Source organism: Moschus berezovskii, chromosome 16 (assembly GCF_049115385.1).
Source record: "Moschus berezovskii isolate FMDL1 chromosome 16, NW_MosBer_1.0, whole genome shotgun sequence".
Taxonomy (NCBI): domain Eukaryota; kingdom Metazoa; phylum Chordata; class Mammalia; order Artiodactyla; family Moschidae; genus Moschus; species Moschus berezovskii.
In genome coordinates, this window is record NC_142475.1 from 78,498,103 (window position 1) to 78,525,434 (window position 27,332).

At 43.5% G+C, this 27,332-nt stretch overlaps 1 protein-coding gene across 1 annotated transcript; it reads left to right on the forward strand.

Annotated features, from left to right (window-relative positions):
- Positions 1 to 12,175: 12,175 nt before the first annotated feature.
- ALKAL1 (ALK and LTK ligand 1) lies at positions 12,176 to 22,236 on the forward strand. The gene is made up of 5 exons (XM_055432737.1): positions 12,176 to 12,428; positions 16,396 to 16,449; positions 17,920 to 18,000; positions 19,209 to 19,284; positions 22,218 to 22,236. Exons 1-5 carry the CDS (start codon positions 12,269 to 12,271, stop codon positions 22,234 to 22,236), a joined length of 390 nt encoding a protein of 129 aa, XP_055288712.1. The 5' UTR covers positions 12,176 to 12,268.
- The last annotated feature ends 5,096 nt before the right edge of the window (positions 22,237 to 27,332 follow it).

A 27,332-nucleotide genomic window follows, 5' to 3' on the forward strand; every position in this document is an offset into this window, starting at 1 on the left:
GGGTCTCAAAGAGGCAGAGACGACTGAGCGACTTCACTTTCTTTCACGTTTCCTATGGTCCAGCTCACTGTGGCCATGGGCCACACCTCCAGAAAGGGGTCCCTGAGTGTGAACGTCACAGACGCCTGGCTTATCTTCTATGGTCAAAGCAGGCTGTGTGTGTGCCTGGCTGACACTGAACACATCCGAGGAACGTCTGTTTGCTACATGTCCTGCGGTGTTCATGAGCGATTTTTAAATTACCATACGTTTAAGACTGAAATTCTTTTTTTAAGTAATTTTATTTATTATTTTTATTCATTATTTATTTCTGGCTGTGCTGGGTCTTCGTTGCCACGAGAGCTTTTCTCTATTTCAGTGTGTGGGGTGCTTTCTTGTTTTGGAGCACAAGTTCTAGGGTGCGTGGGCTTCTGTACTTGTAGTGTATGGGCTTAGTTGTAATGGTGGTAGTAATAACGGCTAAACATCTAGTTTACAGCGATAACATCACAGTTGAAGGATATTTTCATACAAGAAGATTATAGTTAGTTCTTCTAAGACTGGTGTTTTTTAAAAAATTCTAATTTCTCCTAAAAGCCTGAGGATCAATTTACAAAAAAGGCCTTATTAACATTATTAACATTCTGAGGTATGTTAATCTGGAGGTACAAAAAGGCCTCAACACAAATTGCTGATGATGTCAGAAAAAATAGAAAGCTCAGGTATTAGCAATGGAAACAAGTGACTGAGAGGTGCCTTCAGTGAGGTGATTTCACACCCAAACCCTAACCCTAGCCCTAACTGAGCAGTCTCAACTCCTCTAATAGTACAATAAGGACACAGATAACTGAAGGGACATTTAGATTTTGAGTGACACACTTAGGAAACGAATATTATTACTGACCATCTGCTCCTGCAAAATATGCCTGGACATGTTTCCCAGTGGCAGAAGGTGAGACTAGGCACAGTCTCAGGATTGTCAGGGATGGGCCCACTGAAAACAACAATCACCATCTTGCCAAAGTGAGTGTGGTGTTTCCATGATGGGTAATCGAGTTTACGATGCTGTTTCCTCTCGTCTGCTTGATATCGATGAGTACCGGTTACAAAGGTGGCAATTGCTTTAATAATTAGGGCACCAAAAGAGCATATGAAATTAACCTTGTTTCTTTGAATTTGGCTACTATTTACATACTGAGTGCAGCAAGTCTCTTTATCCTACATCTAAACTCAACTCTGTTTGAGCTGAGGAATAATGTATGAAAAATCTAATACAAACATGTAATTTTTTCAACTCTCCAGATTTTATTCATGCAATAGGTATTTGACAGAGTTCTTCCTGCAATGAATGACTTAAAATCTATTCTCTTCATTAGCAGGCAACTTCTTCGGAAAGTCAAAATTTAATAGATGATTTCTTTGAATGGTATATGAGTTTTTCCATTGTGATTTGGATACAAAGCATGAATTCAAACATTTCCTTGGCTCCAGTGTTCTTAAATTGAAGCTTATTATTAATCATCAGTGTTGTTGTTCAGTGGCTCAGCCATGTCCAACTCTTTGTGGCCTCATGGACTGCAGCAGGCCACTCTCCTCTGTCCTTCACTGTCTCCTGCAATTTGCTCAGATTCACGTCCATCGAGTCGGTGATGCCATCCAACCATCTCATCCTCCATTGCCCCCTTCTCCTCCTGTCCTAAATCTCTCCCAGCATCAGGGTCTTTTCCAATGAGCCTACTTTTCACATAGCTGGCTAAAGTATTGGAGCTTCAGCTTTAGCAACAGTCCTTCCAATGAATATTCAGGGTTGATTTCCTGTGGGATTGACTGGTCTGATCTCCTTGTAGTCCAAGGCACTCTCAAGAGTCTTCTCCAACACCACAGTTTAAAAGCATTCATAGAGTTGTATAAAATCATAAGCCATCAGAGGCTGCCATAGCCATCATCATGAAAACCTGAAACAATGCTTCTTGTCTGTAGTATATACAAATTTCCTAGGGCTATCCACCTGATGTTTGGATTGCTCCAGAGAGGGAAATAGTTACTACCACTCAGGACAGAGTTGAAAATGTGTAAATCTTTACTCTGAAAGTGATGTCTGAGCAGATCAGAGGAAAGAATATCTCAATCCTCAGTGCTGAAGTTTCCGGGCAGGGCGGGAGATGCAGGAACACCTGTCCAGGGCGATGAAAGTGATAAGGCTACTCAGCAGTAACACGGCTCAAGGGACAGAAACACTATCCTCACTCCATCCATGTTTAATCTCCCCAGAGAACTGCAGACGAGAAGCAGAGCAGAGAAGGAAAGTCTTCTCAGGTGAGATGTCCATGGCATGACCTTGGGATTTACCTGTGAAAGAGAGGAGGTTGGGGTGAAGGTGTCCTCTGTGGGGGACTTGTAGCTCAGGTTCTGGCCCTGGGCTGGGAGGGAAGGACCAGCCCGCAGACACCCCAGAAAGACAGTGAGCAGCTGGGAGGACAAGACCGGCCGTAAAATAGAGAGTAACTAATTCCCTCATAAAACTGTCAAAAACCCTTTTTTGGGACAGTTGGGTTTAAGTAATCATATTAATCACCTTCATGAGATTTACATGGAGATTAGCAGATACATAAGGTTCCTTTTTTCCTTAAAGGGTTTGGATTGGTTTTATAGTTAAGACTGCTTAAGAAGATAGAAGATGGAACTTTAAACAAACTTTTACAGTAGGTTTAACGAGCATAGCATCCCCGGAGGGCTGGAGATTTTCCCCCTAACCGTGTTCTCAGCCCAACCATCGACCTCACTCAGAAAACATTCATTAATTTAACTGGTGGCACTGAGTCCATTCATAAGAAATAAACCATCCATGAATGGTTTATTTAAAGCCATAAATAATATTTCTATCTATATACCACAAATAATATTTTTCAGTTTTTTTTTTAAAGGTAAATGAGTATTCTTTCCACTGCTAAATAGAATAAAACTAGAAACAGCAAATAAATTGATAGTCCTTTGAGGCAGTAAAAGTCATTTCCCCCATTGTTCTTGTCATTTTTAAGCATTTTAATCTAAACAAAAGGTAGTATTTTCTTCAGGAGACTCAAGTAACAAGAATGAATCTCCTTCATTGCTAAGGATGACAATCAATGAATTTGTTTATGACTTGTAATAACAAAGAACATTTGTATGAATTCTTTTGGTTGAAATAAAGTTGCTTCCCTGTATCTTGATTTCAGAGACCTCTTCCAGTTTATGGCCTCTATGAATGTGAAAGTGTGACGTGTTAGTCACTCAGCTGTGTTTGACTCTTTGCGACTCTATGGACTGTAGCTCACTAGGCTCCTCTGTCCATGGGATTTCCCAGGCAAGAATACTGGAGTGGGTTGCCATTTCCTTCTCCAGGGGTTGTTCCTGACCCAGTCTTCCCCATTGCAGGCAGATTCTTTACCATCTGAGCCGCCAGGGAAGCCCTGAAGGACGTGATTTCGGAGAAACCCCAGAGTTGTCTTGAGAGAGTAGAGACAGAGAATTCTAGCTGAGGAGGCTGCTTTATCTACAGCTATTGTGAAAGCAGCAGAGAGAGCTCAGAGAGCCGGGGAGGGCCTTGGAGGCTGAAGGAAAACACAAGAAAGGGATGCAAAGTGGAATCAGGCATTTTTGGCAATTTACTGCCTTTCTGGTCTAATCATCTGTCCAGAAATTAAGTCACCACTGCCACCTAATGGTGAATAAGCTGCCCATTCTAACCTTGTCCTGCACAGAAATAGACTGGTAGGAATCCTATTGATCTCACTTGCTCCAATTAGCCCACCCCCAAATACATATTGAGCTCCGTTCAGAGTAACCAGGGGAGTGAAAAGTAAATGCCCTGTCTTCAGGCTGGAAAAATGGAAGATATGGTTTAAGAGATAATATAAACAAGACAGTTGACTGCTCACCTGTTTCAGTGCAACATGAGGTCTCAGGAGAATTGGAAGGGACTAATTTAGCTTGTCACTGGCTGAAAGGGTGGTGGTAAGTGGTCCACACAAAAACAACACACACAGAGGAAAGCTTTACATGTGGTCTGAAGTGGGGCTCCCAGGTCCAGTGTGCCCGAGACAGCCGTCAGCCTCAGATGTCAGTGGCATTTCTAACAAACAGGTTTGAGAGTTAATTGAGGAGATCGATCCTGGGTGTTCATTGGAGGGACTGATGCTGAAGCTGAAACTGCAATACTTTGGCCACCTCATGCGACGAGTTGACTCACTGGAAAAGACTCTGATGCTGGGAAAGGTTGGGGGCGGGAGGAGAAGGGGACGACCGAGAATGAGATGGCTGGATGGCATCACCGACTCTGTGGATATGAGTTTGAGTGAGCTCCGGGAGTTGGTGATGGACAGGGAGGCCTGGTGTGCTGTGATTCATAGGGTCGCAGAGAGTCAGACACGACTGAGCGACTGAACTGAACTGAACTGAAGGAGAGGAACCAACCTCTCCCTTCTCTAAAGTGTCAGTCGCTCAGTTGTGTCCGACCTTTTGTGACCCCGTTGACTGTAGCCCTCCAGACTCCCCATCCATGGGATTTCCCAGGCAAGAATCCTGGAGTGGGTTGTCAATTCCTTCTCTAGGGGATCTTCCAGGTCCAGGGATTGAATCTGGGTCTCCCACATTGCAGGCAGATTCTTTACTGTCTGAGCCACCAGGGAAGCCCAGCAGACACTATTTGCCAGCAAGAGCCTGCTATGGCCACTTCCTCAAAAGGATATAAGTCTCATCCAAAGAAATGAAAATGTCATTCACATCTCCAGCAGAGGACTGAAAATTGTTCTTGCTGAACTAGAGGATCGCATGGCAGCTGGCCTCTGGCCATCCTGGGATTTCTACATTTGTATTTATTTTAAAGGAGACTAAAATTAAGTCGAGCTTAATTGTGGGTGGGTGAGTGTGGGAGTGGGTTATTCCTGTTATGCAGGGAGGAACCAGGGGCTTGGGGAGAGTGAGGTACCCTAAAGGTCACACAGCTATGAAGGGTAGAGCTGGGATATGCATCCAGGTAGGTTCCCTGGGGAGCCCATTTCCTAGAAATGCCACTTTAGACTGTACCTTATAGTCTACTTAAAAAAAAATTTTTTTTTTAGCTTTAACAGTTAAAAAAAATTTTTGTATTTATTTTATTTTTGGTCACACTGGGTCTTTGTTGCTGCACGGGGTTTCTCTAGTTGTGGCACGTGGGGGCTGCTCTTTGCTGCGGTGTGCGGGTTTCTCTAGTTGCAGATTACGGGCCCTAGGGCGAGTGGGCTGAGCCTACTGTGTGTAGACTTGGTAATTGTCACTCCTGGGCCCTAGAGCACAGGCTCAGTAGTTGTGGCCCGCGGGGCTTAGCTGCTCTGAGGTATGTTGGGTCTTCCCAGATCAGGGATGGGACCTGTGTTCCCACATTGGCAGGTGGAGTCTTATCCACTCTTCCACCAGGGAAGTTTTACTTTAGTTAACTGCAGCTACCAGCTGCTGGTGCCATGCATGACCTGTGACTAATGTTTATTGTTTCAAGTCCAGTCTAACAGATACTATGTTGCTTCTCCTTCAAGATCAGAGTGCTGTCTTGTAATTCATTTTGCTCTGTGTGACATTGCACATTATAAAAGTTTATTAAATGCTTTCAAATTCCAATCTTTTACTTGGTTTGAATTATTCCCAATCACTTGGATGGTTTATGTGCACTCAGCACAGGATATAAACACTTTCAGAGTTTGTAATGCTTCAAACGCTCTCCTAAGAGCATCGCAATTTGTTTCTGTGTCTTTGTATCTGTGTATCTCAGCTCAAAAGTATGAACAGAGCTCACGACAATGCCCTTGCTAGAGAATTATAAATACTATCTTTGTCCTCCCACTTTATTTAAGTATGCCACTTAGCTGATTCAGAATCATAAAAGTGACATAAAGGTGGCTCAGACTAAACACTTGTGAGAGGAGGCACACAAATTAAGCTTTTCATAATTCTGACATCATTTAGTAACATCTTTAAAGAGCCCCATGTGTTCAGAGTGGTGGCCACTTAGGACAGCACGGTCACACGTGTGTGCATGTCCTCAGAGCAGCATCTTGTGAGGTCCATTCGGTTGCCTCCTTCGATGGAGACCATTTGCTGGCAGTCAGGATCACGTGGTACCAATATACTGGATAATTCTCTTCTGGCCTTGCCTTAATTTTAAAGGTATGTGTGGGGACTTCCATGGGGGTCCAGTGGTTAAGAATCCACCTTGCAGGGGACATGGTTCCATCTCTGGTCCAGGAAGAGCCCACATGCCGCGGAGCAACAAAGCCTGTATGCCACAGCTACTGAGCCTGTGCTCTAGAGCCTGGGAGCCACAACTACTGAAGCCCGCACACGCAGAGCCTGTGCTCTGCAACTAAGAAGCCACGGCACTGAGAAGTCCGCACACTGCAAGGAAGAATAGCCCTTAGAGAATGCTTGTGCGGAGCAACAGAGAGAAAGCACAACAAAAAATTAATAATAAAACAAATAAAGGTATGTATGGGCAAGGTATGTAGAGAGACCTGAGAGAAATCACAGAGAGAAAGCAATTTTCCAATCTCCCTAGACCTATATGTCTTTTCTTTATTTTGTTGCTGTGCTATGTGCTATGATGTAAGTTGCTTTTTGTTCCAAAGATGATAAGAAATATGGAATACTTGCCACTCAGCAGACGGACAAAAAGCCTGGTGTTACGTGTCTGCTCATTCTGACTCTGTGATGGTAAATGAGATTGGCTGTCACATTTATCACAGGCTATGGATTCTTTGTTTTACATTCCTGATGCTTTGTCTTGGACTGCAAGGAGATCCAACCAGTCCATTCTAAAGGAGATCAATCCTGGGTGTTCATTGGAAGGACTGATGCTAAAGCTGAAACTCCAATACTTTGGCCACCTCATGTGATGAGTTGACTCACTGGAAAAGACTCTGATGCTGGGAAAGGTTGGGGGCGGGAGGAGAAGGGGACAACAGAGAATGAGATGGCTGGATGGCATCACCGACTCAATGGACATGAGTTTGAGTGGACTCCGGGAGTTGGTGATGGACAAGGAGGCCTGGCGTGCTGTGATTCATGGGGTCGCGGAGAGTCGGACACGACTGAGCGACTGAACTGAACTGAAGGATTTTGTGTTGTCCATTGTTTTACTGTAGAGTCTTTGTCCATAATGTAACTCATTAATGCCAAAGCTTGTTAATTTTAAACATTGCTGAAATGGTTGATAGAAACTGCATGTTGTCACAAAACTAGTTATAGAAAATTTAGTCATAAATATGCCTCTTACTTATTCATTTGGTATAAATCACCTTACTGATATTCTCCTTTTTCTCTCCCTTGTCCTGCTATATAATTGCATGAATCACAGCAAAAACTCTGAAGGGTTGGTAGATAAAAAGAAAAGTCAAGATTAAGCACACACTTGAAGAATGAGTTTAAGGAACTTATTAAAGTTACTATAGCTTTATTAAAGTTAGAATGGAAACAACAACTTGAACTTCCAACCTCTGAAACTTAAGTTTTTGATACTCAGCTTGTGTCATCCCACCCGCCATGTTTTCTCATGTGGAACAAGATAGTTCATCTCCAGCAAAGCCTCCTGAGAAGTAGCTGATTCAGAAGAATAAGAGAACTTAAGATGTGTCAGGTCACCTTCTCTGGTGCTGGAAAGCAAGGATGCTCAGTGCTATCACAAGTGTCCGTGGAGTATCAAAGGGAAAGGAGACTGCTTACATACTTCCAGCTGACCAAGTTGTGTTGTTTGAGCATCAGATAAGTAAATCAATAATTTTGTGAAGATAGTCGTGAATTCTTAATGTTGCTCAAACAGGTTGGCAAAAGCGTGTGTGTGTGTGAGTGTGTGTGTATGTGTGTTAGTCATTCAGTCATGTCTGATTCTTTGCAACCCCATGGACTGTAGCCCACCAGGCTCCACTGTCCAAGGAATCTTCCAGGCAAGAATACTGGAGTGGATTGCCATTCCCTTCTCCAGGGGATTTTCCCAAGCCAGGGATTAAACCTGGGTCTCCTGCATTGCAGGAGCATACTTCCATCATATTTACAGAATATGTTGTCTATTACTCAATTCAAACTATATTTGTATTGAATGAGGTTTAGGTCAAGTCAGACAGTAAAATATTATGTAACAGTTTTGAAGTCTAGAATATGTGTGTGTACAGAATTCCATTAATATAGGGCAGGGAAAAAAGCTATGAAAAAAATTGAGTTGTATAAGAGATTATAGTTAAAAAGAGAAAGGTGAGTGTGAAATGTAATACACCTAGTTCTAGAGAGAAATGAGCGTGAAAGCTTTTGTTTCTATAGGAAGGGGCTTGGGCCCATAAGGCTTCCCTAGTAGCTCAACTAGTAAAGAATCCGCCCGCAATGCAGGAGACCCCGGTTCGATTCCTGGGTTGGGAAGATTTCCTGGAGAAGGATAGGCTACCCACTCCAGTATTCTGGCCTAGAGAATTCCATGGACTGTATATCCATGGGATTGCAAAAAGTTGGACATGACAGCAGCTTTCACTTCACTGGGTCCATAAACTCAATGACAAGCTTTGTCTTGGAAGTTCTCCCAGATTTTTGTGTTCCCTGAATTCAAAACAGAATTGAGGTCCTGAATTTCTAACAGACAACCCTGAATCAGTAATCTCAGCTGACCTGAAGTAGGACTTCTATTGACTTTGGTCAAAAAAACAACCTTGTTATAAAAGAAGGTACAAAATACATACAGAGATGATGATTTTAAGTCTACATTATTGATCATTTCGGGAAAGTGTAGCAATGAGTTTTTCAATTGTGCCTTTTACTTAATCTTTTTTCTTTTATTTTGGTCATAGTGTATGGCTTACAGCTGGGATCTTACTTCACTAACTAGAGATTGAACCTGGGCTCTTGGCAGTGAAAGCTCTGAGTCCTAACCACTGGACAGCTAGGGAATTCCCTAGTTGTGCCTTTTGAAATCTGTCTTTTAAAAATGTTTGAGAGCATGAATAACCAAAACAATATAAAGAAAGGAAAACAAAATGGAAGCATCACATTTCCTGATGTGATGTAAAACTTTATTACAGAACTATAGTCATCAGAACAGTGTGTGCTGACATAAAAACAGACACACAATCAATGAAACAGAATAGAGAGCCTATAAATAAAGGTTCATTAATAATATATGGTCAGTTAATTTATGGTAAAGAGGTAAAAAAATATACACGAGGGAAACAATGTTCTCTCCAGTAAATAGTGTTTGGAAAACTGGACAGCCATGTTCAAAAAGAATGAAATTAGATTACCATCTTACACCATACACAAAAATCAACTCAGAATGGATTAAAGACGTGAATGTAAGATCTGGAAGCATAAAACTCCTAAAAGAAAACATAGCAAAAAATCTCTTGACGTTGGTCTTTGCAATGATTTTTTAGATTTGACACTAAAAGGAAGTGCAACAAAATAGGAAATTAAGCAAATGGGACTACATAAATATAAAAGCTCTGCACAGCAAAAGAAACCACCCCCAAATGAAAAGGCAACCTACTGAATGGGAGAAAACACTTGCAAACTATATATCTGGTAAGGGGTTCATATCCAAAATACATTAAAAATTCACATGATTCAATACCAATGCCCCCTGGTCCCCAAACAACCTGATTTAAAAATGGGCAGAGGAACTGAATAGACATTTTCCAAAGAGGACATACAAGTGGCCAGCACATACATGAAAAGATGCTCAACATTGCTGATCATCAGGGAAAATTTTAACATCACAACCACAGTGAGAGATCATCTCACAGCTGTGAGTATGACTTTGATAGAGTGAGTGAAAGTTGCTCAGTTGTGTCTGACTCTTTGTGACCCCATGGACTATACAGTCCATGGAATTCTCTAGGCCAGAATACTGGAGTGGGTAGCCTTTCCCTTCTTTAGGGGATCTTCCTGACCCAGGAATCGAACCAGGGTCTCCTGACTTTCAGGCGTATTCTTTACCAACTGAGCTATCAGGGAAGAAACGCAATAAACAGTGTTGGTGAGGATATGAAGAAAAGGGAATCCTTGTGCACCGTTGGTTCACAGTTGGTTCAAAATAAGTGCGGCCACCATGGAAAACAGAACTACCATGTGACCCAGCAGTCTCGCTTCTGGGTATATACCCGAAGGAAATGAAGCCGTATCTCAAAGAGATGTCTGCACTGCCATATTCACTGCAGCATTAATCACAATAGCCAAGACCTGGAGCCTCCTAAGTGTCCATCAACAACAGATGAATGGATAAGGAAGATGAAAAAGCAGGAAGCCCTGTCATTTGTGACAACATAGATGGATCTGGAGGGCATTCCGCTAAGTCAGATAAGCCAGGCAGAGAAAGACAAAATTGCATGATACCACTCATATGTGGAATTTTTTAAAAAATCAAACACATAAAACAGGAAGTAGGAAAGTGGTTGCCAGGGATTGGGGGCTGGGGGAAATAGAGACAGGGGAAAAGGGTACAAACTTTCAGCTACAAGATGAACAAGGTTGGAGGGTGATTTTTCACTGACAAATAGGCGATGGGTTCCCTGTCTCACTGTCGGTTCTGGGTTGCTTCTTCCACCAGCGTCATTTCACACTGTAGTTTGCCACTGTTTTCACAGTCATTCTCAACTTGTATTTCTGATTAAAATTAATTTTTGAAATATTAATACCTGTCAATGGCCCTGCACTGCTAATGTTGTCTTATTTCCCTTGAGTAGAGCTGTGAGTTTGTTCCCCTTCACCAGGACCTGACCACACCCTGTTTTTTTTTTTCCCTAAGATCCCTTGGCTATGTGTCCCATGGTGGATTCTCTCTCTGCTGTGTTTGCGGTGAAAACACCAGATTCTTGTGCTTCTTTACTAGTAAAGTGACAGGAATCATCAGTCGTCACCTGGAACACGTGTGTGCATGCCTGCTCAGTCACTCAGTTGTGTTCAAATCTTTGCCACCCCGTGGTCTGTAGCCCATCAGACTCCTCTGTCCATGGGATTTTCCAGGCAAGAATATTGGAGTGGGTTGCCCTTTCCTCTTCCAGGGGATCTGCCCCATCCAGAGATGGAGCCCTGCGGAAAACACACTTTGCTCCCAAGAGTTTCACTCAAAGCCACGATTTTATAGGCTCTTGTAAGGCTTGCTTTGTTTTTGCGATTTTCCGGGCATTTTGGCAACACCACGTCTAGAAACACCACTTGAAAAAGTTGGGATTACTTTTGGGGATTTGTGAGTGACAAGACGTCTTTGAAGGACTGTTTAGCGTTACTGCTCCCCTCTGCCTTCCACCAATTGTGCACTTTGCATCTGAGGAGACAATAAGCAACCAACAAATGAGCCAGCGATTTCAAAACTTCTCACATACATGCTGCTACTGCTAAGTCACTTCAGTCGTGTTCGACTCTGTGTGACCCCATAGACATAATATGAAGCAATAAAGAGGACTAATGAAATGTCTGGAACCGCTATAATTCATGGGGCGCGCTTTGATGAGAGATGCCCATTTTATTTTAATAAGAACCGCTTGAGTGAACTCCGGGAGTTGGCGATGGACAGGGAGGCCTGGCGTGCTGTGATTCATGGGGTCGCAAAGAGTAGGACACGACTGAGCGACTGAACTGAACTGAACTGGACTGAACTGAAGAACCGCTGGACTTAATCTCATTCTCTCTTGTGGGCATCCACCAGAGGCTGGAGAGGAGGTCTTTGTCTTAAGGAGACCACCCCGGAGGACTGCGCTCCCGAGCGCACGGTTGGGTGGCGGCAAGGGGTACCATGCGGGGCCGAGGGCCAGGGGCCGGGGGCTGGGGTCTGCGGTGGGCGGGAAGGAGCCGCTGTCCTCCACAGGCTCCCAGGCCCCGCCCAGGTCGGGGGGTGGGCGGGGCTCCGGGCTGGGGGCGGGGCTGGGCTGGGCTCAGGCTCCGGGGACCCACACCTTCCAGCCTCTGAGCCGCGTCTCTGCCGCCGCGCGCCGCATCTTGGGCTGCTCTCCGCGGTCCAGACTGGGAAGTTGCCGGTTCTCTCGAGCCCGGTGGGCTGGACGCGGCGGTAGACAGAGTGGGCCTTACGCGGGGAGCCGGACACCCGCAGAGCCAGGGCTGGGTCGTCGGAGAGGCTGCGCGGACTCTTGAGCATCCGCGCTCTGGCACTCGCCCTGTTCCCCCCGGCAGCCCCGAGTCCTCGCCCCGCGTCCCTCCCCGAGGCGCGCAGGTGTCGCCCGCCGTCTGTCCCCTGGGAGCGGACCCTCCGCCCGGCACCCGCCTGCTCTCCGGCCGCTCCCGCGCGCCCATGCGACCGGCGAGGCCAGGCGCCCCGGTGCCCGCGCTGCTCCTGCTGGCGCTTGTCCTGGCTCCGCGAGGGACGCAGGGGAGGCCCGGGGGCCGCGGGGGCGCGCACGTCGCGGGCGAGGAGCCGAAGCCGTCCCTCCCCGCGGCCTCTCGGAGCGCAGGTGAGCAGCCCGGCGCGCCGAGCCTGGGGCGGGGGAGCTCCGACGGCCCCGAGCGGCGCTGGGTCGGGGCAGCCTGACCGTGTATCGCGGAGAATAGGCGTCGCTGCCGGTACCTGGTGCTCAGGGAAAGAGGTCAAGAGATTATTAGATGTACCGCAGCCGAGACTTAAGTGACCAGAAAGCCGTCTGGCAGAGGAACCAGCCCGAAGCTCCCCTTCCCGGTGTGGGAGGCCTTGGGGGTGCTGGCTCGCAGCCCGAGGACCTGCCTTTCCGTCGCAGCTACAGAGGCCGGACGACGGGTCAGCACCTCGCAAGGCCTCGTGCCGGTCTCTCCGAGTTTGGGGATAAAGTCAGATCACCGGCGTCTGGAGCCCCGACGCTTTTCTTCGCCCCTCAGAGCTGGCGAGGGGGCCGGTTGAGGATGCTTAGCTGAGTCCCCATCCCTGCCCCCACGCTGCTCACGGCTCCCGAATCAGCTCTGGGCGCTCAGGATCCTGACCATTTAGTTGCCCAACGAGTGATGGAGTAGAAGGGGTGGATGGGGAAGGAGAAGTAGCAGCCAACGTCGGGGGACACCGAGGTGGAGAGGATGCGGGTGAACGAGCAGGAGACGTGAGAAGCCCGGGACTAGGAGGACTGACCGGGCGCTGGGGTGCAGGGCCGGGCGCAGGGCAGGAAGGCGGGGGTGTGTGGGAGTGACGGGGTGTGAGGGGGTATGTGGGGGGTTGGGGAGGAGGAGGAAGCTCCTCAGAGGTGTCTCTGTTTGGAGCCTGTGCGCACGTGGAGATGCCCGCCTTGGCTGGGAGCAGAGGAGCCCCTGGGGGGTGTACCCCGCTGAGAGGTCGCAGCACAGGGCAGCGGTCTTTCTGTCAGCACACACCGGACGTGCTTTGATGGGTGTGGGAACACGACGTTAACCAACATGATTCGTTCTTGTGCTGAAGGAACTCGTGTTAGGCTTGTCCACCCCGAATGTCTCTGCAGTCTGGTTCTGCCTTTGTCTTGTCCTGCCCATCAATCACTCTGGTTCAAGCCAGGCTGTCTCCCTAGCGCCAGGAGTGCCCCCTGCCGGGGCCTCAGAATAGACAGTGTGCTTTCATTACTTGTTTACTGTCTTCTCTGCTGTTCCACCATCACAGAATGGAGCAAAGCATCATGCCCAGAATTCTGCAGAAGGGGAACACTGGGGTCTCCTCTACTGAAATAAAGACAGGGTTGGCTGACTGAGAAGTGGACAGCTGTGGGACTAGAGGGAGCTTGGAGGAACTTGGGACAGAGGAGTTGGTGTGCAATGTGTAACAGGTGGCGCTAGTGGTAAAGAGCCCACCTGCCAATGCAGGAGACGTAGAGACAAAGGTTCAATCCCTGGGTCAGGAAGATGCCCTGGAGGAGGGAATGGCAACCCACTCCAGTGTTCTTGCCTGGAGAATCCCATGGACAGAGGAGCCTGGCGGGCTACAGTCCATAGGGTCGTGTAAGAGTCAGACATGACTGAAGCGACTTGCACACACACACATGGGAAACAGAAGCATAAGAGGGGCTTTTTGAGAGTTTTGATAGAAAGGCTTTGCCTTTTCAAGAGGTGACAGTACATTCTTCTGCAGACCGATGGAACCAGATTTGTGTTACTGTTTTGTTTTTTTTTTTTAGTATAAAACCTTGCTGGCATGAGGCTTACAGCAGGGATGTAAAGGCTGTTTATGGACAATTACAAATGAATATTCTTTGTAGCACCAGACTGTTTCCTCCTGTCACAGATAAGCAGCGGTTTCTCTGGGTTTTCCAGGGAAGTCCTAACTTCTCTTGATGGCAGGACATTAAGTCTCCTGTGACATGCCCTGTCTTCCTTTCTGGGGTTCTTGCAGGGTTCAGGTCGCATGGATTGGTCCTGCTCCTCACAGACTCTGGCAGCTGCTGCCTCTGCCTTGCCGCCAGCCCCAGGAACACACTTCTGTTGCCTCTGACTATCAGAATTCACCTCCTCTCACAGGCCCTCTTCCTCTGTGATGTCTTTGCATCTGTTTCCCTTTTAAAACAATCTGAACCCTAAATTCTTTGCAGTATCATCAGTGAAATATTACAGATGCTGTACATTCCAAAAACGTATTCTATCAAGTTCAGTTCAGTACAGTTGCTCAGTCATGTCTTTTCAACCCCATGGACTGTAGCACCCCAGGCTTCCCTGTCCATCACCAATTCCCGGAGCTTACTCATACTCATGTCCATCGAGTCGGTAATGCCATCCAACCATATCATCCTCTGTCATCCCCTTCTCCTGACTTCAATCTTTCCCAGGGTCTTTCCCAGTGAGTCAGTTCTTCGCATCAGGTGGCCAGAGTCCTGGAGCTTCAGCTTCAGCATCAGTCCTTCCAATGAATATTCAGGACTGATCTCCTTTAGGATGGACTGGTTTGATCTCCTTGCAGTCCAAGGGACTCTCAAGAGTCTTCTCCAACACCACAGTTCAAAAGCATCAATTCTTTTGCACTCAGCTCTCTTTATGGTCCAACTCTCATATCCATACATGACTACTGGAAAAACCATAGCTTTGACTATATGGACCTTTGTCAGCAAAGTAATGTCTCTGCTTTTTAATATGCTGTCTGGGTTTGTCATAGCTTTTCTTCCAAGGAGCAAGCATCTTTTAATTTCATGGCTGTAGCCACCATCTGCAGTGATTTTGGAGCCCACAGAAATAAAGTCTGTCACTGTTTCCATTGTTTCCCCATCTGTTTGCCATGAAGTGAATGGGACCGGATGCCATGATCTTTGAACTTTATAACAAATATTTAAGTTCAAGTACATAAAAACACTAGGTTGAAACATACAGTAATGCCCTTCAGCACCTCAGAAGGTACTAAGGATCCGCCAACATGGTTTTGTATAGAATTGATCATGGCAGAGCAAATTATCTTCTTGTTAAGATATTAAGTTATATGCAGGTAAAAGCAATCACTAAAACACATTTTTTGTTATTTTCTAGTTGTTCTGTGTTATGATTTTCTTTATTATTTCACATGATCTCTGCTCATTTTTAAATAAGAAGTAGGAACAAGAGATAAGCTTGCCAACATTATATACATAATATGCAAATCAGTTCCTTTAAAAATATATTATTGTAAACTTAAAATTGATGAGGGTGGCAGATGGTAACTGTTTTGGTTAAATAAAAACTAGAAATTTTCATAAATTGGATGAATGAGATGCGAGGTTATTCAAGTTGCTCCAGGGTCATTTTCGTGCATTACCTAGGGATCTTTTTATTTTTAATCCGTCTGTACATGGAATCCCTTATCCCATTGTGATTAGCTACCAGAGGAATGAAGGACACTCTATCCGTGCACTGTCCGGCATGGTAGCCACTGGGTACTATGACCGCTGAACACTTGCAGGGTGGCTGGTCCAAACTGACATGTGCTGTGAGTGGTAAATACACCTCAGATTTTGAAAATATAGTATAAAAAATATAGACCGCCTTCTTTCATGCATGTGTGCTGAGTCACTTCAGTCATGTCTGACTCTTTGTGACCCCATGGACTGCAGTCCTCCAGGCTCCTCTGTCCATTGATTCTCCAGTCAAGAATACTGGGGTGGGATACCATTCCCTTCTCCAGAGGATCCTCCTGACCCAGGGATTGAACCGGCATCTCTTACATCTCCTGCATTGGCAGATGGGTTCTTTACCACTAGTGCCCCCTGGGAAACATTGATTACATATTGAAAGGATAATATTATGGACTTACTAGGTTAAACGAAGTGTTAAAATTTCACCTAATGTTTTTTTTACTTTTAAGAATATAATCAATGTTTTTTGCATTATTAAGTATTACAAAATATTTGAAATTTTAAATCACTATTTTCAACTATTGAAAATTACTAAATTCTTTTGAATTAGTGGTTCTAATGTTATTTTTAATGAAGAAGACACATTCAAGAAATTTTGAAGTTTTTCTTCTTTTCTTTTCAGAAATATTCCCAAGAGATTTGAACTTAAAAGACAAATTCATCAAGCATTTCACAGGTAAGCATGAACTTTATCAGTGATTCAATTAAATAAAAAGACTGTATGCAGATTACTTCACGAAGCAGTGAGGATCTGAAGATAAATGTCTGTGAGAGGTTCACAGTTGGGTCAGGAAGGTGGACAAATCCTATTACCTCATATTAATGCGATATAAACCAGATCTGGGTGAGTGATAGAAGTGAAAGCAGAGTTTAGGGAGACACAGGAAGTGGATGGTTTTGCCAAAGACAGAACGGCTGTCGGGGACACAACGTGTAAGCTGGGCTCTAAGGATTAGTAGAGTTTTCCCTTACCAGAGAGGCATTCTGGTCAGAAGGAATCCTTTGAACACGTGGTGTGATCTGGGGCAGGACCCGGGCCATTTAGGCCAGAGTGTGTGTGGCCGGGGGCAGAGTATGGCTGGATCAGCAGGTGGAGTCATGTGACAAGCTCTCCGTGGTACACTAGGGGTCTAGCCATGTTGCCTGGCCAGCAACACAGTGGAAGTGTTTCGCGCAGGGTGGAGCAGACTTCCTGATGGCCCATCGTCACATGGTCAGCACACGTGGCTTCCTCTCCCGCGACACTCCTGGGTTCTTCGTGCAACTTGGTGAATCATTGCAGTTACCCTGTGCCCCACATTCTAGCAAGTCACCTAATCATTGTGAACTGTGCACCCGACCTTCACTCCATTCCTAGTCTCCTAGTGTGAAGAACCTGCCTACCAACGCAGGAGATACGAGTTCCTTCCCCGGGTCAGGAAGATCCACTGGAGAAGGAAATGGCAACCCACTCCAGTGCTCTTGCCTGGAGAATGCTATGGACAGAGGAGCCTGGTGGGCTACAGTCCATGGGGTCACAAAGAGTTGGATACAACTGAGCAACTTTCTCTATCGGCACTCTGGGGTCTCCTTCTACCACTTCCACAAAAGCAGTCTCCAGACATAGGGATGAATTTTGGTGTGGACTCTCTTGGTTTGTGGGGAAAGATAAGGGAAGTCTTAATGCCCTGTCCACTTTACAGTAGTCCTTGTCGCTTATAGGACACAAATCACTCTTAAGTAGAAAGTGGAATAAATGTCCCTGTGTAGAAACTTCATTCCTGTTAAATACAAAACTGAAGAGCATAAAGTAGAAACCAGAGCTTTTTTTTTCATTCTTCACATCCTCTTAATTTGCCCTCTGCAGACTTTTTCCCTCTCTTATCTAGAGCTTTTCTCTCTTAATTATTCTGAAGAGTTTTTCTGAAATTGAAGGTCCTTTTATGTAGTTGTTGAGACTGTGGAGTGAATTTTGATTGTTTTTTACAGACACACCTCATTGCCTCCTCCAGAGTCTGGGTGGGGGGAAGACGTGCTCTTAGGCAAGGTCTTGTAAGGGCATGGGAAGATATAAACCAGGGATATCGTCACCATGCAGAAAGTGCTAGGGAATTTGTTTGGAAAACACTCCGATGTGTACCATAAGCTTTCTTTTCCTGTCCGATAGGTCCAGTCACGTTTTCAGCCGAGTGCAGCAAACACTTCCACAGGCTATATCACAACACCAGGGACTGCTCAACGCCAGCTTGTAAGTAGCTCGGGTCATTTTCATTCTTTTAAAAAATTCTTTGGGACTTCCTTGGTAGCCTAGTGGCTAAGACCCTGTGCTCCCAGTGCAGGGGGTCTGGGGCTGAATCCCTTGTTGGGAAACTAGATCCTGCCCCAACTAAGACCTGGTACAGCCCCTCAAAAACTTTATCCAACTGTAGATGCATGTAATCTTTAACTTCAACTGTCTATGAGTAGGAAATAATAGACTAAATATTGTAAGACGTGCTGTTTATAATATCGATGGCACTCACACTTAACGTGTGTGTGTATGTGCTGTTGACACTGTAAAGGATTGAAACCACATTCTAATTGGGACTATTTCAGACAAATCTGAAAATATCCAGATTTGCTTAAGGACCACAGTGTTTGTCAGGATTTAAACCTTTTATCATTTTTAAAGTTCCTTGGCACTAATAAGGCAGTCTCATATAAATGAAAAAAAATGACCATGAAGTATAAGTAAAAATTTCCTCATAAGTTTTTTAAAAAATAGTTTCATATCACATCATTTATATAACAAGTGATAGATTTTTTTCCTGAATAATGGTAGCGTGTGATTTAAAGGTTGTCTAATGAATTCTTTTGGATACTTCAGTTACTGAACTGAGTCGCAGTTCCAAACATAATATTTAAATGCTCTCCTTTATCTAAATCGTGATGAAGTATGGTAACTCAGTTGCCTGTTTTTAAATTCCTTTCTCAGTCTAAACTTACTTTTCAAAGAAAATGAACTTTAAACATTTTGTAGTTTTTTTAAAACTAAATTGGTCGTCTTGAGGGATATTTAATTTTACCCAGGATGTTGAGTCAGAGTTGTTGTAAGTTTTTAAAAAATGCTTGTGTTTGATGACGAGGGAGGATGAGTCCTGTTGACATCTAGGCAGAATGATTAAATGGTAGCTCAGCCTGGTGGAGAAACTTTGGGCTTTGGAATGAAGCTGAATACTAGCTATGAGATTCTTAACATTTTCAGGCTGTTTTCTCATCTCTACAGTGAAGACAGCAATAGCATCTAACTGCTTACATCAGTAGGAGAATTAGTGAGAAAATACAGTTTAGTACTTGCTCTATTAGATGTTTATTAAATGATAGCTATCATTATTAAGTACTCGTGACAATAATTTAACACTTTTCCTACGTTTGTAGTAACTGTACACATAATTGTCTTTGAAATGTTTTTCTTAGATTATAAAAGGTGTGCTAGATTGTTAAAAAGACTAGCAGTGAGTCCTCTGTGCTCGCAGACGGAGAAGACCTACATGTGAGTATGTATTTATCAATTTTCCTTCTTCTGTGTAACAGCTTGATTTCTTAAGAAAGTTTGAGCAATTAGAAAACTCCAGGAAGCTGATTTTAGCACCACCTAGTGCAGCAGCAGCAGTGAACTTAATCTGTGGATTTTCCACTTAGTGTTAAAGTCTGGTCTAAATGGTGTATTAAATTAATAAAAAAGTATGTCCTCAACAATGATTGAATTAATAGAAACAGCTTTTTTGGCAACCTGACTGTTCCTGAGTGATGTTTAAAAATATTTCAAATTTGATGTTATTTCATATCACATGCAAATATACATTAGATGAACAAAACTATTTAAAGGTCTACCTTTGAAAAAACTGGTCAAAATAGATACAGTAATAATTAAAAAGTAGATACAGTATAATAAAAGTAGGATCCTAAAATTTTGATTTATACAATACAGGTTAAGGTAAGAGACACAGTATTAGAAGAATAGAAGGAAAAGCAAATAATCAAACATATGATGAACATATAGGCATTGTCTGCTCTGGTATATATTTTGCCAGAGTGAAATGGTAAGTCAGAATTTTCATTTTGGCTAAATTACCCTTGGAGCTGTAGAGCAATAAACTATTTGTATGACCTCAATAAATCAAATGTAAATTCTAACATTTGTTTACAATTATAGAAGCCCCACCAGGGCTTCCCTTGTGGCTTAGCTGGTAAAGAATCCACCTGCAATGAAGGAGACCTGGGTTTGATCCCTGGGTTGGGAAGATCCCTTGGAGAAGGAAATGGCTACCCACTGCAGTATTCTGGCCTGGAGAATTCCATGGACTATATAGTCAGACATGACTAAGCGACTTTGACTTTCATAGAATCTATGGGAAAGACTGAAAGGTATTCATTTCTGGGCAAAGATCTTGCTAATCAATAGTTCTTTCCAGTGTAATACAAAGTCGCCATTTTGGGGGTGTGTGTGGGGTGGTGTAAGTGTATCAGGACCATGGACAAGTCATTTTAAAGAAACTGATTCCTCAGCTTTTGAGTCTTGGAGAACCTGTAATCTAGAAGTATCTGTGAATATCTTGATCTGGCCAGTATAACTTCAGTTCAGTCACTCAGTCATGTCTGACTCTTTGTGACCCCATGGACAGCAGCATACCAGGCCTCCCTGTCCATCACCAACTCCTGAAACCCTTGTCCATTGAGTCAGTGATGCCATCCAACCATCTCATCCTCTGTCATCCCCTTTTCCTCCTGCCTTCAGTCTTTCCCAGCAACAGGGGCTTTTCAAATGAGTCAGCTCTTCACATCAGGTGCCCAAAGTATTGGAGTTTCAGCTTCAACATCAGTCCTTCCAATGAACAATCAGGACTGATCTCCTTTAGGATGGACTGGTTTGATCTCCTTGCAGTCCAAGGAACTCTCAGGGGTCTTCTCCAATACCACAGTTCAAAAGCATCAATTCTTTGGCGCTCAGCTTTTTTCATAGTCCAACTCTCACATATACATGACTATTGGAAAAACCATAGTCTTGACTAGACAGACCTTTGTTGGCCAAGTAATGTCTCTTCTTTTTAGTATGCTGTCTAGGTTAATCATAACTTATTCTATCTCAAATAACTATATGGGAATTTACTGATCCATATGATAGTTTTGTGGTGACCTTTACTGAGATAATTCCGACCTATTGTTGTTGCTTTTCTTATTTTAAAAGCAACGATAAGTTAATAATAATAATTGGCACTCAATTCTGCATTTTGAAAGTTGCTGAACTAAAAAGCTGCCCCTTTTTAGATTAAGAAATCGAGCTAGATCATTTCAGTGTTCAGTGGCAAGATACCTGAATCAGTTACTCTCAAACCTTTTGACTAATGAGTAAATCAAGAAAATTCATTAGACTCTTGGATTGTGGTGGTTTAGTCACTCAGTCATGTCTGACTCTTTTTGACCCCATGGACTGTAGCCCACCAGGCTCCTCTGTCCATGGGATTTCCCAGGCAAGAATACTGGAGTGGGTTGCCATTTCCTTCTCCAGGGAATCTTCCCAATTCAGGAATTGAAACTGTATCTTCTGCAATGACAAGCAGATTCTTTACTGCCAAGCCACCTGGGAAGTCCCATTAGACTCATGAAGTGACCTAAGTGAGGTCATGCTTATCTTGTTCTTTGGATTGTTCTTCAGATTAAGAAATTGAGCTAGATCATTTCAGTGTTCAATGGCAAGATACTTGAATCAGTTGGTATGTTTTATTCTTATGAGTAAGTTTATATAGTCCAAAAGGCAACATAATAACTGGAAAAGTTCTCAAAGAAACAAGTATTATAATTTAAAATATTAAATGCAAGCATACATTCTCCTTGGACAAGATTCATAAAGGACAGAGCTGATAAACAGGCCCCTTTGAAATTGCTGAGTTTGGAGATTTAGTGAGGTCTTCTGCAGGAGTCATCTCTGATGGTTTGTCTTCAAGGAGTTAGCAAGGTGTTAGAGTATTACCGATGAATACATTTTAGGAATATTTTTGCGTTATTTAGGTGATGCCAAGTTCATTTTTTTGGCTGATGCAGATATCTTATTAAAACTTCAGGGTGGAAGTCATTATTTAAACTTTCTAGGGAATTCCCTGGTGGTTCAGTGGTTAGGACTCAGTGTTTTCACTGCTGAGGGCTCTGGTTCAATCCCTGTTTGGGAAACCAAGATCCGACAAGCCGTGCAGTGTGGACAAGAAACAAATTCTAAAAATAAATAAGAAAACAAACTTTCTAAAAATATGGATAAACCCGTCGCCTGCTCCACACACACTTTAATGTACACCCTCAGGGTTACACTTTAAATTAAGAGTCCACAGATTCTTTAAGCAAAAGAAAATATAGCTATATTAAAACTATGCATATGTGTAAGTAGGGTAAAAACCTGGTCATAAATAACATTTTTCTTCTTTCCTCTCACAGGCATTTCTTAAGAATGTAAATCTAATTTGAAAGAAAAAAAGTATCTGGGCTCATACTAAACATAAAAAGAGATGCAACTTCTAATTTTATTGTGCATTAAGATGAGTGAAATAAGAAACTTCTCAGAAATAGCTGGTGATCTGTGTCCAAGCATAAGACAAGATCTTCCCTGGTTTATCTTTGTATATACAGAAATTTGAAAATGTTGAATACAAAGTTCAATTCATATATTCCAAACAGAATATTAAAATTTATGCCATTATACTTTATTTTTGCTATATATATGTTATTTTATTATATGGCTAACATTCTATATATGTATAAATTATATATTTAATTATGTAAATTATGTCTGATCATGCCAAAGAAAAATTATATTTTGGGTATGAGTTTTCATAACATGCTTATTGAATAATCATGTATAAAGTCCCCCTTTATAATTATAATTTAATAATATTTAATGCATCTATTCAGAATTTGTTGTTTTTATTTGCATTAATTTGAGCTGTAAATTTTATTAAAACTGAAATATGAAAAAAATCTGTGTTGTTTTTCTTTGAATTAAAGGCATTTGTAGGAGAGGTCATATTATTGAAATATGACACTTTCTCTATATGTATGTTCATATTCATTTTCTGAACTAGGATCCTGAGACCTTTTTTGAATTTGGAAGTGAAAGTCGCTCAGTCGTGTCCGACTCTTTGTGACCCCATGGACAATATAGTCCATGGAATTCTCCAGGCCAGAATACTGGAGTGGGTAGCTGTTCCCTTCTCCAGGGGATCTTCCCAACCTGGGGATCGAACCTAGGTCTCCTGCATTGCAGGCAGATTCTTTACCAGCTGAGCCACCAGGGAAGCTCATGGTATTGCTACCTCAAATAAGAAGTCCACATAAACCTGGTGGGGAGAAGAACGTGTATGTGCTTGGGGCTTGGAAAATAACAACACACCCTGACACAATTCATCCATTTCATTTAAAAACAATAATGGAAAAATGAGAAACCTAAATAAGATGATAGGAAACCCCACCCTTTTAGAGGAGGCAAAACATGATTTGCTTAACAATGCAGCACAGTATGGTCATGGCCTTTTTAACGCTTCTACCCTGTTTGTGCTGGTGTCGTGGGGACGGGGCTCCGGACTGGCCGTTGCTTCCATTTTTAGCTCCTCTGTCCCTCCTGTAACTGTCCGTACATTTGTTTGTGTCTGAAACACACACGTCTTTGTCCATCAGAAACACAAGTGCAGAGGGCCCCTTTGGTTGGAAGGATATTGTGAAGCTACGTTTTCAGTTTTATTGGTTTTGGCCTCTGGGCAAAGATGGACAAATAATGACACAAAATAAACTTGAGTATGTGTGTGAAATTCTGCTGTAATGCCACATAGGGAAGAATGAGAAGAATAACAGAATTTTAGTCCCTTATGTTTACATAGTGATTATAATATTGGAAACATTTGGAAGTCTTTTTTTTTTTAAAGGATGAGTTTATTGATTTATTTTTGGTCTTCATCGTGGCGCACAGGCTTCTTTGGTGCCCTGGAGCATGTGGGATCTTAGTTTCCTGAAGGAAAAACTAGAAGGGATCATACCCGTATCCTCTCCATTGGGAGGCAGATTCTTAACCGCTGGACCACCAGGGAAGTCCTGGAAAGCTTTACTCATGAATATCTATAGAGCTGGCGTCCTCTATATTATACAAGCAAAGAGACAATTGGATGGTGGTGAATGAGAGTTTATTAATGAGACATATTTGGCTGAAACAGAAAACAGACTCAACGAGCTATATGATTGGTATGATTTCAACGAGGTAGGTAATTTCAGATGGAATGCTAAGAAATTAGATTTTAAACATCCTCATGGGTGACTAACATGCCTCACTCAGAAACGTGGTCTATGCCGTGTGTGTGTGTCTGTGTGTGTTAGTCCCACGGTTGTGTCCGACTCCTTGCAACCCCATGGACTATAGCCTGCCAGGCTCCTCTGTCCATGAGATTCTCCAGGCAAGGATACTGGAGTGGGTTGCCATTTCCTACTCTAGGGGATCTTCTCAACGCAGGGAACAAACCTGGGTCTCCTGCATTGCAGGTGGATTCTTTACCATTTGAGCCACCAGGAGGCCCATGCTATGCTACATGTCTACTTAAAACCTACAAAGATTGACTTAAGATATCTCTAGTTGATGTTTATATTACTACAACTGATCTTTGAACAACATGGTTCTGAACTGTGTGGATCCACTTACAGTGGGTTTTTTCCGGCAGTGAGTACTGCTGGCCTTCATGGCCCATCCCAAGTGGTTGAACCGATGGATGTGGGGAACTGTGGACTGGAAGGTTATAGTCAAAGGTTTGACTGGGCAAGGGGGGTGGTCAACACTCCTAACCCCCATGTTGTTTGAGGATCAATTGTACTTGATATGATTTTCTCACTGTGCTGACTTTGACAGAGGGGAGTTAGAGATAAAGGGTCTTTTAAATTTGTTTCCACAGAGGGAAATTTCTCACATGGAGAGATGAGTGATTGAAAGATGAATGAGGTAAAATATGTTTATTTAGTAAAGTCGCATCTCAGATGACATCTCAGAAGTCATCTTGCTGTCTAAACAGCAAGACAGGAGGGTGACAGTGTTTACTCCAGAACATGGGGACTGGATCAGTTCAGTTGGCTGTGCTCAGCTGGTCACCTGAGGGACTTGGCCGACAGCCCAGTGTGGCCTCTTCATCCTGTGCTTATAATGGGCAGGGGGTGGGGGGGTGGATGAAAGGAGAAGGGGGTGGGGGAGGTGAGGAGGGAAGGAGAGAGGGCAATTCGAGTAGTAGGGACTCCTTTGTGGCCTGTCCGCACCAGGTCCTTGCATCTCTGGAGCTTGGTATAAGAGTGCATTTGAGTGACTGCTCAGCTGATGGCACGAGTGACACCACCGGGAACCTTCTCTCTCAGTTTGGCTGGCTGTGTGTTGAGGAGCAGTGGCTGTGACAATCAATGACAGCTCCACGGACTCACTGTGGTTTGGAGACAGCCCCGCGGTGGCGGGGGTGTTGAGAGGTTGACCGTCCCCTGGATCCGATCCCCTCTTGGAAGAGGGTGCTGTCTGTACAGTTTTCTTCAGTTCTGCTGCAAAACAAAAAGGGAAACAAAGAACTAAAAATGTTTTATTTTTATTATTCATTTATTTTGGCTGTGCTGTACAGCTTGTGTAGTTCCCGAACCAGGGATTGAACCCAGGACCCCAGCAGTAAGCATGCCAAATCCTAACCACTGGACCTCCAGGGAATTCCCAGGAACAACACTTAAAAAAAAAAAAAAAAACAACTTCTTGGTTGTACAGAACATTGCTAATCAAACCGTGCCTGCATGCTTAGTTGCTCAGTCGTGTCCAACTCTTTGCAACTCTATGGACTGTAGCCCACCAGGTTCCTCTGTCCATAGGATTCTCTAGGCAAGAATACTGGAGTGGGTTGCATGCCCTCCTCCAGAAATTAGTATACACAGTGTCTTATACTAGCCAGAAAGGAGCCAGGGCTTTCCTTAAACTGGGGAATGTGGCCATGACCCCCAGAAGTTTAAGAACCTTTAACTGACTTGATCAAGCCGATTTAACTGACCTGAACCCTGAGTCTGTGGGTGGTGTGAGATGCGGAGAAGGCCTCAGGAAGAAAATTTTCTATTTTTTGCAGCAAAATATTAATTTTCAAACAAGTGTTTAGCTTGTTTTATTTTATCAGATATGTTAGTGTGTGTGTTCAAAATTACCTAGTTCCCTAATAATAGAAACAACCAATTTTATTTTTTAAAAATTTTATATTGGCGTAGAGTTGACTTACAATGTTGTGTTAGTTTTAGACGTACAGTTAAGTGATTCAGTCACACATATATTTATTCCTTTCCAGATTCTTTTCCCATACAAGTTATCACAGAGTACTGAGTACAGTTCTTTGTGCTCGCTATATAGTAGATGCTTGTAGAAACAACCAATTTTAGACTAAGCACACACACAAAGACCATTGATGGCAGGATTCTAACTCATGGGTTCATACTCTGACCTCAAGAAGGACAGGCATCAGGGATTCACTCTTTCCTTAACAGTAAGAATTCGTGGAATTGACCTCAAGAAGACTGCCATTGGTGAGATTCAGCTTTTAAAATGCTTGATTTCCATGTCCCTTCAAAAGTTTAAGTTTTTGATAGGGAGGAACTGAGTAGCCCAGATAGAATCTTGTGTTGACATCAAAGAGTGAACTTTATTTGGCAACTTAAAAAAAAAATTACTTATTTGGCTACTTGGGGTCTTAGTTCCCTGGCCAGGGATTGAACCTGGGCCCCTGTGTTGCATTGGGAATGCAGAGTCCCAGCCACTGGACTGCCAGGGAAATCCCTTGTTTGGGAAAGAAAACTGCTCTTCACTGGCTTTGTTGCTTCCTGGGGGTTCCATATTTCCAACTGCCTGTCAAAGCTTCTCACTTCTGTGAAATATTGACCGTCTCTTTAATCCATTTTCTTGACTTAAAAGCCAAGAAGAGAAGCTATAATAGGGACACAGAGGAAGAAGTTGAGTTCTGTTTATTCTGCTAATCCCGCTGCTCTGCTGATTCATCACCAGTATGTACAAGGGCCCTCAGTGATTCATGGAAAGGACTCGCCTTTGCTGTAAAGAATTAGGATCTGCCTCCATCACTGTTTGCAGTTATGTCATTATTATTAAAATAGCAGCCTCCAAAATTAGAATTTTGGTTCATCAGCTTCAAAGCACTTGTGGAATGACTTTAAATATGAAAATATCCATAAATTAAAGATGCTCTAAACCGAGTTCTAATGGAAACTATTTCATGTGTATGAGCGTGAAACACAGCAACTATTTTTGAATGCATGCTGTGTGCAGAAGCTTAGACTGAGATGTTTCTCACCCTTATTTAATTCTTTGAAGCTAAATTATGAGGTTCAGCCTTATTTTACAGTCAGGGGACTGAACTTCCTCAAGTATGTGTGGAGTCTTCACCCTAGTGGAGTGAAGCCTGGGTCCCAGATTCTCTGATTCTGTGTCTGATAGACTTTGGACGGTACCGAGTGGCTCAAATCGTCTGAGAGCTTCCGGCTGGGTTAGCACATGAGCCC